The 12,598-nt window shown below is 38.0% G+C and overlaps 1 protein-coding gene across 1 annotated transcript; it reads left to right on the forward strand.

The window, feature by feature from the left end:
• The first annotated feature begins 9,648 nt into the window (after window positions 1–9,648).
• MAKR6 (membrane-associated kinase regulator) lies at window positions 9,649–12,369 on the forward strand. The gene is made up of 2 exons (XM_089989227.1): window positions 9,649–10,317; window positions 12,055–12,369. The coding sequence occupies exons 1-2, from the start codon at window positions 9,669–9,671 to the stop codon at window positions 12,111–12,113; spliced, it is 708 nt and encodes a 235-aa protein (XP_089845353.1). The 5' UTR covers window positions 9,649–9,668; the 3' UTR covers window positions 12,114–12,369.
• Window positions 12,370–12,598: the final 229 nt, after the last annotated feature.

Here is a 12,598-nt window from a genome sequence, read left to right on the forward strand (position 1 = left end):
TGAAAAGGGAAGGAAATGACCCCTATTTATAAGTTTTCTAATGGATTTTGAACCATAATTGGTGGATACTAACCTGATTCTGATTGGTTGAAGAATTAAGGTGGTAAACTTTGGTTGGTTGGTGAGTTGCTTAAATGATAAGAAATGAGGTTTTTGGTAGCTTAAGAAGATATGTTTTAGCTTTGAAAAGGTCTAACCATGTAATCTTGGGTTTTTGAAAGGTAAGATAAGGCTTATCCTCGTTTCCACACATTTTTAAACCAAAAAAAAAAAACTTTTATCCGATAACAATTAGTCGAACAATAAGTGAATTTGTTTAACGACAAGTTTGGCTTTTAGACCCTGTTTGACAATAATTAATCTCTGATGACAACTGGGTGCTGACATGTCATCAGAAAAACAAGCTTGACTACACTGACACCTAACTTGTTTTGGCCACATCTCTCAAATTGAATGTGCTTATATCCTCTAGTTTAATTTATTTTTAAGTGATTCAAATTTGATTGTTTTAGTGGTCAAAATTATACTCAAATTGAAATATACCTAAAAACAAGTTTTACTTATCTTGTGAAGCTCTAATGACAATTCCTCCATGTATGATGACAAGAGAGAAATTTTGGGTCAGATATAATGACAACTTAAGGTGGGTCTGATGATAGTCCTGGCCTGATGACAATTGATTTGTCATTAAACAAATAGGCTTTGGTTGCTCTGATAGGTTGGATTGTTTTGTCCATATCTTCCTAAATGTATATTCGTTTGGGGTGAGATTTGTTGCATTGAAAAGCTAACATCCTATACTTTAAATCATTTTTAAGTAAAAACATAAATTCAGTCAATTTGATGTCCAAATAAAATTTAAAATGGATCTTACCTAAAACAAGTTTTTCAAGTATGTAAATCTACTTGTTTTGGTTATAACTTTGCACTCTGATATCAAAATAACTTGATTTTTTATATGTTTGAGAGATAAGGCCCTCTAATTTCAAAATTTTTTGAACAAAAACTTTGAAGATGTCATTTTGTAGGCAAAAAATGTAATGAAAGTTGAGAGTATGCAAAAAAAAAACTTGGGGCAATTGGATTTTCGAGACGCGGTGCTTGATACAAGACAATTAAGACAAAATGGGGTGTTTATAGTTGTTCCATAAAAAAATCAGCACGTTTTGCTCCAAGTAGTTCAAATTCATCAAGAATTTAAGGGCATACTTCTGTTGAGATAAAAAAACACCTTTAAACATGTAACCTCAATCCCAATAAAATATTTGAGGGAGCCAATGTCCTTCACATGAAAATGCCCATGTAAGTAAAGCTTAAGTAGTTTGCTATCATCATTGTTCCCTTCTATAATCAAATCATCCACGTACACGAGGACAACAATAAAAGTATTTATCCTCTTTTGACTGCGAGAACTCATAGGAATTAAGAGTCTGCAAAAATTTAGCAAATCAATTGTTTAGTGCTTGAGCTCATATAACTACTTGTTAAACTTGCAGATTAGAGTCTCCTTCTTTCGAATCATATTGATGTCCTAAAAAAAGGTTTTTATAAAAGAAATGCATTATGCACGTCCATATTTGATGAAGAGACAAATTTTGAGCCACAACCACTATCAAAAGTAATTAAATTATAACTAATTAACTTGGCAACTGGAGCAAAAGTTGCATGATAATCAAGTCTTTAGTCCTTGTCCACCAAAACAGCCTTTATATATCTTTCAATCAAGTTGTCAGACTTGTGCTTGATTTTGTACATCCATTTACGTCATATTGATTTGACCCCCTTAAGTAAGTCAACCAGGGTCCAAGTGTTGTTTTCTTGATCTTTGTTGTCATGGTCTGTGGCTAGCAAGTCTCCTCAAACGACTTGACTAAACTAAGTAGGTTCTGTTTTTTATGGAATGGCTATAAGGAAGGCTTGATGTATAGGTGAAAACCAATCAAATGACACAAAATGTACAGGAGGATAATGAGTACCTTGTTCTATCGGTGACGTTCATGTAGGTTTTTGAGCAGCAGAACAATTAAAATCATGCAGCATATTACAGGGTTTACACTCACAATATGAACGTCCAAGTTCCTGAATGTGGTAAGGATCCTGTTGGATAGGCCGAGAGAGTTCGGGGTTTGGATCAAGGGTTTTAGTAATTTCAGGTTTTTCAAAGGATGTAATATTTACAAGGGACAATGGATTTAATATAGTGGTTTGAGCCTCAGGTATTGCATCAATGGTTAGCTAAGGAAGGACAACACGGGACGAGTTTTGTCTTGTAATATGAAAAGGGAAGCTATTTTTTTATAGTTTAGTATATGAATGTATAAATTTCATTTAAATGTTATTAAAATACTAAAATACTAGAAAAAATATTAAAATAATGTCTAAACGTGTTAGGATCTTGTCCTAGTGTGTCCTACTTGTGTCACCCATGAGACACCCTCTAAATGGCATGTCACTGTGGCATAGTTTCTTACCTACTTCCCCATATGCTTCGTAAACTCTTATCCTTGCTTCGTGCTTCACACATCACTTCTCAAATCTACTTCTAACTCTACAAACTGTGCCCAGTCAAGTATCATACTATGAAAATGTAAAATTTATTTCCAGCTATTTTGGTGTTAACTGGGCTCAACCCAACCGAACCCAGTACTGATCTGATTAGGTCGGCTATGTAATCCAACTATTGATTCACCACCTTGTAGGGGTAAAAACTGATAGACTACGGGTTGAATCATGCCAGATCCAAATCCAAGTATAAAATATAAATAGTAAATCCAAATCCAGATCCAAAGTATATGGGATAAGGTAAGGTTGAACTTAGGTCTGAATACATGTGATAAGACTGCAGCCGGCAAAAAAGATTAAAAACAAACTTTTTAGTACAAGTAAATGATGCAATCAGACTGGATTTTGATGAATATTCTAAATTAGATCCTACCCAGAAGACAGGCCTGAATCCAAAAGTAATTTGAGTAAACAAATCTAAATCTGATCCCAATGCAGATTTGGATCTTTTTAAGGAACCAAAGCTGGAAATTATAAATAAAATCCCAGATTCAGATTGGATGTCCAACTACATCCGATCCATTTGCATCCCTACATCTTCGCCTGAATTCTAGTGGTGGACATTGGGTAACCCGGCCTCAGATGGCCCGAGCATGCCCAAACACAGGTAATTAACATCGAGCTGGGCCTGGGGCGATTACTTAAACAGTCCCAATTCAGATATAGAACGGTATAGGGCCCAACGAGGCCCGACCCATTTAGTGGTCGGGCAAAAAGGGCCAGGCATGAGCATGGGCCAAACGCGATTATAACCGGGCCAGGCTCATGTCGGGCCTGAAACAGTTTGGGTCGGGCCCTTAGTAGGCCTTATCCGGGTTGGTGTGGCCTGGCCCGATGTCCATCCCTAGCCTGAACCAGGTAATTTCCAACAATGTGAACTGAAACAGGCTCTAGGAATGCTGTCATCTCATGTGAAACTTAATTTCTTTGTCAACATCTGGACCCCATATTTATGAATGGAGCATGTCCAACCCGTAACAAAGATTCTTGTGGTCGGAGTTCTTCAAGGTGGGGCCACCGCGGTGGTCCTCTACCAGAACCCGACAGCCGGAATCCGGCGAATTGCAAAGAGGGGACAAGAATGGGACGAGTTGGCTCTTACCAACAAGCTTTGGAATGAGATGGATGCCACCTTCATGAGACTCCCTCCACAACTCGATGGTATAAGCAGTCCATATTAAAATCCACAAAAGCCTTCAAAAAATTGCTCTTTCCATCTTTATTAGGGGTGTCAATGGGTCGGGTTTGACCAGGATCCGACCCGTACAAAACTCTATGGGGTCAGGGTTTGGTGATGAAAAGGCGGTTTGATTAGAAACCAGGTCTGACCCAAAGGGTCTGATTAGTAAATGGAGCCAGGTATGGTTTGTGAAATTTCTTACCAGACCTGGGTCTGACCAGAGTTCCGATTATGGCCCGTGATTTTTCAATATAAAAAAGATACAAAAAATTTATTATTTTATCAAGTATGGTTTTTCTTATAACAGATCCGATAGGAACTGTGTCCAGACCCAGTACCCACACCTCAAAACAGATCTGGGTTTAGACTCAACTGGGTCCAAACCAGATCTGACCCGTTGACATCCTTAATCTTTATCATACTATTTCAGTAGTATGACAAAGGGAAGGGATAACAGTCTAGAGGTGTTAACAGGTGGGACTTTCATCGGACCAGGATCTGACCCTGGGGTACCGGCATCATGTTCAAACCCGGATCCAAATAGATCTGAAAAAACATATTCAAGTCTTATAAGAATTAGATAAACTAGAACTAGGGGTGTCAACAGGTCGGGTTTGGTTCGGAACCAGGTGGAACCAGATTTTTGGGTATGGTATCAGGTCCGGACTCAGGTCTAATCGGGTCTACTATAAGAAAAACCATCCCGGACTGGATAAGAACTACATGAACCAAACCCAGTAAAACCATATTTTTTTTTATCATTTTTACATTGAAAATTTGTGGGTCTTAATCGGAACTCGGGTCGTGTCCAGGTCTGGTATAAAGTTTCACAAACTATACCTGGGTCCATGTATTAATCGGACCCTTGGTCCAGACCCGGGTCTTAATCAGGTCTTTTTATTTATCACCATACCCGGACCCTATAGGGTTTGGTTCAGGTCGGGTCCGGGTAAACCAGTCCCGTTGACAGCGCTAACTAGAACCAGTCCATACTCGTGGGTATTTTATCATTTTTAATGGAAATTTTGTGGATTACGTCTTTAATTGGAACTTGGGTTCATATGCTAATCGGACCTTATGAGTCTGACCTGATAGTTAATCGGACCTCTTTCTTTTGTTACAAAACCCTAACCCTACTAGATGCTTTATGGCCTGGAATCAGGTCATACACTCGTATCAGACCCATTGACACCCCCAGATAACTTGAGCCTAGTTAGGGTCATGCTTAAATTGAGAAGAGCTCATTCAAACTCATAAAATAGGCATGAGCTTGTTGAGTAGTAATAACATATTTTTTGATGTATTTTTCACCACACAATGTAGTATAAAATAAATAGTTGATGTTTTTGGCTTAGAATTCAAATCCTCTTGCGTTCTACTTTGCTATAATTTATTCTTTTGGCAAAGGAGTCAGCTTGAGCTTAACTCAATAGGTCTAGAGTTCAAATCCCATTACTAGCTTCAAAACAATGTACTTTTTATTTTAATGAGCCAACTTGAACTTGTCTTGTTTAGCTTGAGCCGGGCTTGACTAACCACAAAAACTTGCTGAGCATTAACACCTCGAAAGCATGATTTTCAATAAATAAATTATGATAAACACATCTATAGCCTAAGATTAATCAACAATCTTTTTTGCAGTTTTGACTTTTCGTAGACAAAAAATTGATGGTATTAGTTTTCAATGTTACATTTGGATTTTACTTAATTAAAACCACAGATGTATTTATCATAGCTTTTTTTAGAAGAAAGCATGCTTTGGGTTGAATCGTTTCAATGAGTCTGAAGTTTACTGTAAATTTTAGATGTGATATGGATCTTTGACTTTAGATTCTGTTTTGAATATGTGTAGATATAAAACTCTCTGATGCAATACATACTTTTCACTATATAAAAAAGGAAATCACATTTTTAGCGAGTGATTTGCAACGTATATGATAAAACATGGAAAACTAAGGGAGTCCATTATTTGCCACATATCATAAGGTATTAAGAACTATATATATATATATATATAATCACTAGAATATGAGAACCGGAAATATGACAATTAAAGTGTGAACCACCATTTTTATGATTTTTTTGTTCTTTTCTCTTGAATCTAACCGTACAGATGTGATCTACATGCTTGGTTTTATAATTGAATCATCTGATTTTGATCATATATGAAATTTTTTAAGACTATATATATATATATATATATATATATAGGGAAGGAATACAGTTCAACTGAAGGAAGATCCAAAATCTACAACCAACGATGATTGAACGACTCTTCTTCTCCAATACTTGAGCATCTCATCAATCGGACCTCATATATTTGTTCTTTATAATTTATTTAGTAAGAAATATGCTTTACATGAATACTTTTGGATACATAAGCATGCTTTTCGAAACGTGAAAAATCGACCACTCACAATGCATTTAAAACTTTACAATACGAATTATTGTGGGCCATTGAACTTTAGCGCTTTTAAAAACACTTCTAAACATCAAACATTCATAATCCAAAATATGTCGCTCGCTAAATGAATGATAAAAATCCAATATGTAAAGTTCGATCGGAGAAAAACCATGTGCGCTTGCGCATGCTCTTTTAAAGAAAGACAAACACAGAGAGAATGGCACATTGTAAAGCGAAAAAGGCAGGATGAGTGAATCTTACTCCCTTTTTGAGGGGTGGTGACCAAATTCAGGCTTTGCATGGCATGTACATTTACAGAACTCTGCATTTTGCAATGCCTTCCAAGGGGTTTGATCTTATCCTTCCATGTAAGACGAGGCAAGTTGGGCCTTCACTGTAGCTGGTGGTCGAGACCAAAGGCACCTTCAGATCTGTGTCAGCACATGCATGGGGCGCTTTCAGCTGTGTTTCCTGTAGGCGCGCCTGGACAAGCGACCGAAAACACCTTGACGTGTGTGTTTTTTGCAATGTTGGCAGTATCCGTGCGTATCGGAAGAAAATCGATACACATCACCCCTGAATCGGTGATTTTTTAATAAATGTAAAAAAATATTAAAAGTATTTTTAAATTTTTTTTAATATTATTTTAAGAGTTTTAAAATGTTCCGATTGACACATAATATTTTTCATTATTTTTTGACCAATTAAGAACGATTCATTTGAGTATCGGTTTCGGGGGCCGATTGAACTAATCATTGGCCAAACGATTCAGTGCCCATACCGATACTGACAACATTGGTTTTTTTGAGTATTCCAGTTTAGCCACTTCTGCCACTTATCTTTCCGCGTGGAGCTGTCTTGCTACAGACCGGCCAAGTTTAATCGTATATATTTGGTTCAAGAACCAACCACGATGGCTTTATTTGTTACATCAATTCAATCTGTAAATTGAGGACCTCATCATGTTAATCATTGAAAGTTTCTTTCATCTGAACGGGGTCATATTTTAGAGAGAGAGAGAGAGAGAAAGATCTAAATGGCCCTAGCTGACTCTAATATTGACTACTTCTCATCAAACTATTTCAATTAAATTTAGTATTAGCGACACTTTTTTTTACTCTAAGAAACCGCCCCAGGCATAGAGACCTCGCCGTGCTGGTTCCGCCTGTCGTACTTACGGTGCGTAAAACTCTGATGGCTTACTCCTCGACCTCAGGGAGTCGCCAAGATTCTGTTTTGCAGGAGAGTGGTGCCCATGAGATTTGAACCTAGGCTCATAGGCCCCATACCACTATGACAAACCCCTTGGGTCTTGAGAGAGGTAGATAACCAAGATCTAGATGGCCCCTAGCTGACTCTAATATTTATATTAAACTAGTAATTCTCATCAAACTATTTCAATTCAAATTTAGTATTGGGCACACGGCTTGGTGGGTTGGCTCAAGCAATTCAAATTTAGTATGTGTTCCTTGCACCAAGGTTGAAGCCAAAGGCAAACTATCTGTGAGCAGGGGGATACTCTAGAATTTTAGACTATGGGCATTGAGATAGGAATATGATCAACACAACAGCTTTAGGCTCATAACAGGACGTCCGAACTATACCAGCAAATCAGTTCCACTCATAGACCTCGGGGTTTTATTGAAGCAAATTGTTTTGATAAAATCAGACTCCATATATGTGATCTATATAATTCATTTAGTGAAGATCGATATTTAAATCACCCAAATCCGACTTGTGTGTAGGATTTTTTTGTTTGTTCAAGAATGATCAACGGTTGGCAAAATACAGAATTTAGTGATTTAAAAAACATATTTTTACATAAAAAAAATATGATACAAGGGTCGATTCTTATTAAATAATCCATGCTGCATCCATCTATAGGGTCACATTGGATGAAAACAACTTGCATTTTAAGATTTAAGAGGGGTTATTAAGATGGGGGATGCCATAAGGGATGAGAGGAGTTAACTGCCATATCAGCAGAAAATTATTAAGAAAAAAAAGTAAGAACCATGATGAGGGCCCCTAGGGGGTTGGCATAGTGGGGTGGGGCCTTGGCTGTTAGACGGGCAGTCAAGGTTCGATTCCCATGAGCATCGCTCCTCTACGCAAGCCAACGTGTAGCATAGGCTATGGGGTCAGGGGTTCTAGTCTTGAAGTTTTATGCTGCCAACACGATGTCCGTAGGTATAGCGGGCTGAGGTAGCGCGATCAGGTCGTGTCCAGTGCAGTTTCTTGGGGTTATAAATAAAAAAAAAAAAAAAAACATGATGTGGGACTCTAATTAGGACTCCCAAATTTGACATCAAATCGATTTCAAAGCTAGAAATGGGTGTTAAGGGATATGTTCGACCCAGAAACAAAAAATTGTTTGGTAGGCACCGAAAATTCATCAAAGTGTGGCCGAGTTCTCAGTACATATGTGGGCAATACCCAGAAGAGTTCTTTGCTAATATCAGCTGAAGTTATAGCATCTAATCACTTCACATGTCAACTTTATATCAAATTTGAATGCAAGATACTATATAATTTGGGCTGTTAACTTATTATCCATGATTGAGCCATAATTGAGTCCAACAAAATTGTAAATATAAGATGCCAAAAGATTGTATCATGACAAGATCTGGTAGTTAAATGCAAACCCCTCTCTCTCTCTCTCTCATATATATAACCCCACACATATGATCTACATGGTTTATTTAGTGAAGATTCTCTTTTAAATCATTGGATTCCTATAGGTTGTTCTTGTACATTTAACATATTATAAAAAATATCATATAATGCATATCATATACGATATATTGGTAATATATTATAAAATATACATTATATATATAATATAAAGTTAACATGACCCGATTAATTCATAGGGTTGACCCGACCGAGGCATGAGTCAGTCAAGGATGAGCCGAGTGAAGAGTAACTTGGTTTTAAAACTATGAAAAATGGTATAAAACACATGATTCAAAGGTAAGATTTTGCTTTTGGAGCCTAAATTTATGTAAATCAAGTGCATACCACTACCATGGTGATAAGTGATAATATATATATATATACATGTATATATATATATGTGTGTGTGTGTGATCTTTTATGATGGTGATACAAATGACCCTATTTGGATCGTGCTTTACTGATGATAAAAATGTAATCTTTTGAATTATAAAATTTTGGCATATTGTAGGTGGTTGATTTTTTTATCCATTAAAATCTTAATTACTTATCATAATCACATGATTCAAAAACAAGTTTTCTAATAAACAAATAATGTAAATCACATCCATGACCTTTGATCTACAAAAATAAAAAAACTTTTAAAAAAAAATAATTAACCTTCATTAGTAGCTAATATTTAGCCACATATATATTACCGACAAGGAAATCAGAACCTAGGACAAAAGAAGGTTTAAGGGTATTTTTGGCACTTTGTCGCCTCTCAAAATATCAGGGGCATTCTCTCTTTCGTAGTAACACATCGCACACATATATGGAGCGAAGCAGAGGGAGGAGGGTTGGAGCATGATTGTTGAGAGAGAGAGAGAGATGGATTCCTTACCGATGTACAATGAGAGCTTCTCATACAGTTGGGTTCTGCACCTGAAGCCCTCCTCCTTCGACGCCCAAGATCCCCACGCCCGCAAGCTCTCCCTCGACTCCCTCGACGACGGCCCCTTCATCGAGATCGATCTCAAGATGACTCCACTCATCCCCACCACCACCACCACCACCCACGTCCACCACCACCGCCCCAGCAACGACTTCATCTTCCCCACCTCTCAGCCGCTGACCCTCGTCCCCGCCGACCGCCTCTTCCTCAACGGCCACGTCCTCCCCCTCCACCCCACGCAACGGGACCCCGAGCTGCTCGACTCTCCCGGTTCGCCTCCCGAATCGAAGCCCGACTCGGAAGCCCCCGGCCGTCCCCACCAATGCCGGACGTTCCTACGCCGGTGCCGTAAATCCCTCCACCGCCTCCTCACTCAGCTCTGCCGGAAGAGGTCGGCGCCGAAGAGTCAAAGCTCGGGCTTGGTCTCGGACGTCGGTGCGGTCAACGCGTCGTTGGCGAGGAGTGAGTGCGGCGATGTTGTGTACGGCGCGCTGGGTGCCGGCCAAAGGAGCTCAGTGGACGACGGGATGCTTCACCCTAGGAGATCCTTTGGAGTCGTAGGTTAGCTCTTTATTTTACTCTATTATTTCTTGTTTTTTTTTTCGAATTTTGTTTGATTTGATTTTGGTTTGTTTGATTTCTATTGTGGCCTTGATTTCTATGACGATTGTGGATTTATTGGCGTTTCTTCAAAAGACCTGTTTGGTTTGTGGAACTGGAATCGAACTCCCATGTAGTCAAATGTCTGGTTTTGTTTCCAATTCCACAAAAGCGTGGTTGAGCATAACTTAATAATGCATGAATTTACAAAACTATTACAAAAAAGAAAAGGAGGTGTTCTAGAACAGCTTTTAAATAAATGAGTTCAAAAAATGATATTTACAAGTTTTATATTATATATATATATATATATCACAAACAGAGAGAAAGAGAGATTTGTGTAATGTGTGTGTGGAATTTTTTTTTCTCTAGTTGGCAACTTGGGTTAAAACCTAAGTTGAAATAGAACACGGATCCTATCATTTGAAATAGGATGGGTTCCATCATACATTCAATCCTAACCATCCAATCAATGGCTAAATGATTCTGCTTGGATGGTTAGGATTGAATATATGATGAAACCCATCCTATTTCAAATGATGGGTTCCGTTTCGGTTGAAATAATGGATGGGATGCATGATAACTTTGGAGGTTATATTATACTCTGCTCAGAATTTTGAGTGGTGCATTTTTTTTTTTTTTATATGCAAGCTGGAGGATAACCCTATGAGATTCGAACCGGAGACCCTTTAGTTAGTGAGACCCCAACCATCCAGGTACCCTATTTTGAGTAGATCAAAATCCAACTTGCTTCTCTTGGCAGATTTTAACTGAATTTTGGTCTCACCAACAAAGGAAACCTGTCTGATGATCTCCTTGAGTTTTTATATATATACTCTCTATATATATATGTCGTATTTTTGGTAATTCTTTCATGGATTTTAGTTTTTCCCTTTTATTCATTCTACGCAGAAAGGAAAAGTTTTTTTTTTAAATTTATTCCTTTACCCAGTCACGAATTTGAAAAATAAGTCCCAACAGTTTGCTGCCATCTTTTAAAAGTTTTTTTTTTTCCTCAAAACCATTTTATCAATCGTTGTAGAACTAGCAGCATGAGATGATGGAGCTTGACTCTTTGGTCCCACCCAGTGTCAACAGTTGGGGCTCATGCCTATGACACGTGCCCTACTTGTCCCAGGCCTAGTGTCCCCAAATTCATGAGTGGTCTAGCCGACCAGGTATGGAAGGACATATCCATCCTATACATTATACAAGACATGTATTGACTTGTTTTCAGTGCCCTGGACCATAGTGACAAAAGTAAATATGGCGTTTTTTTCGGTAGTCAAAAACTTGCGACATTTTGATTTTTTTTAAATCTCGGCTTTTTTGCAAAATCTTGGCAATAAAAAAATTAAAAAAATCCAAAAAATAATTTTTATAATAAAAAAATAAATAAAAACCACACATTTTTTCATGATAAATAGCCAAAAACTTGTGCCAAAAAAATTGCGATATGTTGAAAATATCGTGAGAAATTGCAGTTTTTAAACTTTGATATAAATTCTGGTGATATTATCGCGAGATTTTCATAAATCTAGCGATATTTGTCACTATGCCCTGGACACATTGGTGAGATGCCTGTGTTTGATGTAGCTTCACCTTCACTTTCTACCTGTGTTTGATGTAGCCATTGCTCACAGTAATTTGGGTATCACAATTATTTTTTTGACACTTCACGTTAATTTTGTGGTGCAGATAACTTGAGCTCGTGCTTCTCATGTCCTACTACTCCAAGTCACGAATCACATCTGTAAACTACCCCAAATCGTGAACCGTCCATCTCAGCCATCATTCCTTGAGATGGAGACACTGCCATGCTCCATTACAGTATTGTCATGCTGGAACCAGCCTATTATCACTGGCAAGATGAAGACTATGCAATGAATCATGATATATATATATATATATATATATATATGCAGGAGGGGTGACATGTTAGGCTTGTCCCCCACAATGCTTTGTGCCGAAGATGTACATTCTTGCATCAAGGATTTTGTTGTCCTTTTGGTTGTACATGTAAATTCATTTTTGCCTCTTTTTTTTTAAGAGCATTTACATGAGGCCCATTCTCTTTGTGTCTTGGATGTGCCTGCTGATTTTTAGAACACCGACTAGGGTTGCCAACAGGTCAGATCTTCAACGGACCCAGTGGGTCCCGAGATCAGACCCTGATCTGACTCTGAAGTACTGGTATCGGATCCGGACCTATAAGGATCATATAAACTAAACCCAGATCAGC

Source organism: Nuphar pumila, chromosome 15, assembly GCF_984573655.1.
Source record: "Nuphar pumila chromosome 15, dmNupPumi1.hap1.1, whole genome shotgun sequence".
Lineage (NCBI taxonomy): Eukaryota > Viridiplantae > Streptophyta > Magnoliopsida > Nymphaeales > Nymphaeaceae > Nuphar > Nuphar pumila.

Coding starts and splice junctions, on each gene's coding strand:
- MAKR6 (XM_089989227.1), top strand. CDS start 9,669: ATGATTGTTGAGAGAGAGAGAGAGATGGATTCCTTACCGATGTACAAT. Junction 10,318..12,054: donor GAGATCCTTTGGAGTCGTAG/GTTAGCTCTTTA, acceptor TTTGTGGTGCAG/ATAACTTGAGCTCGTGCTTC.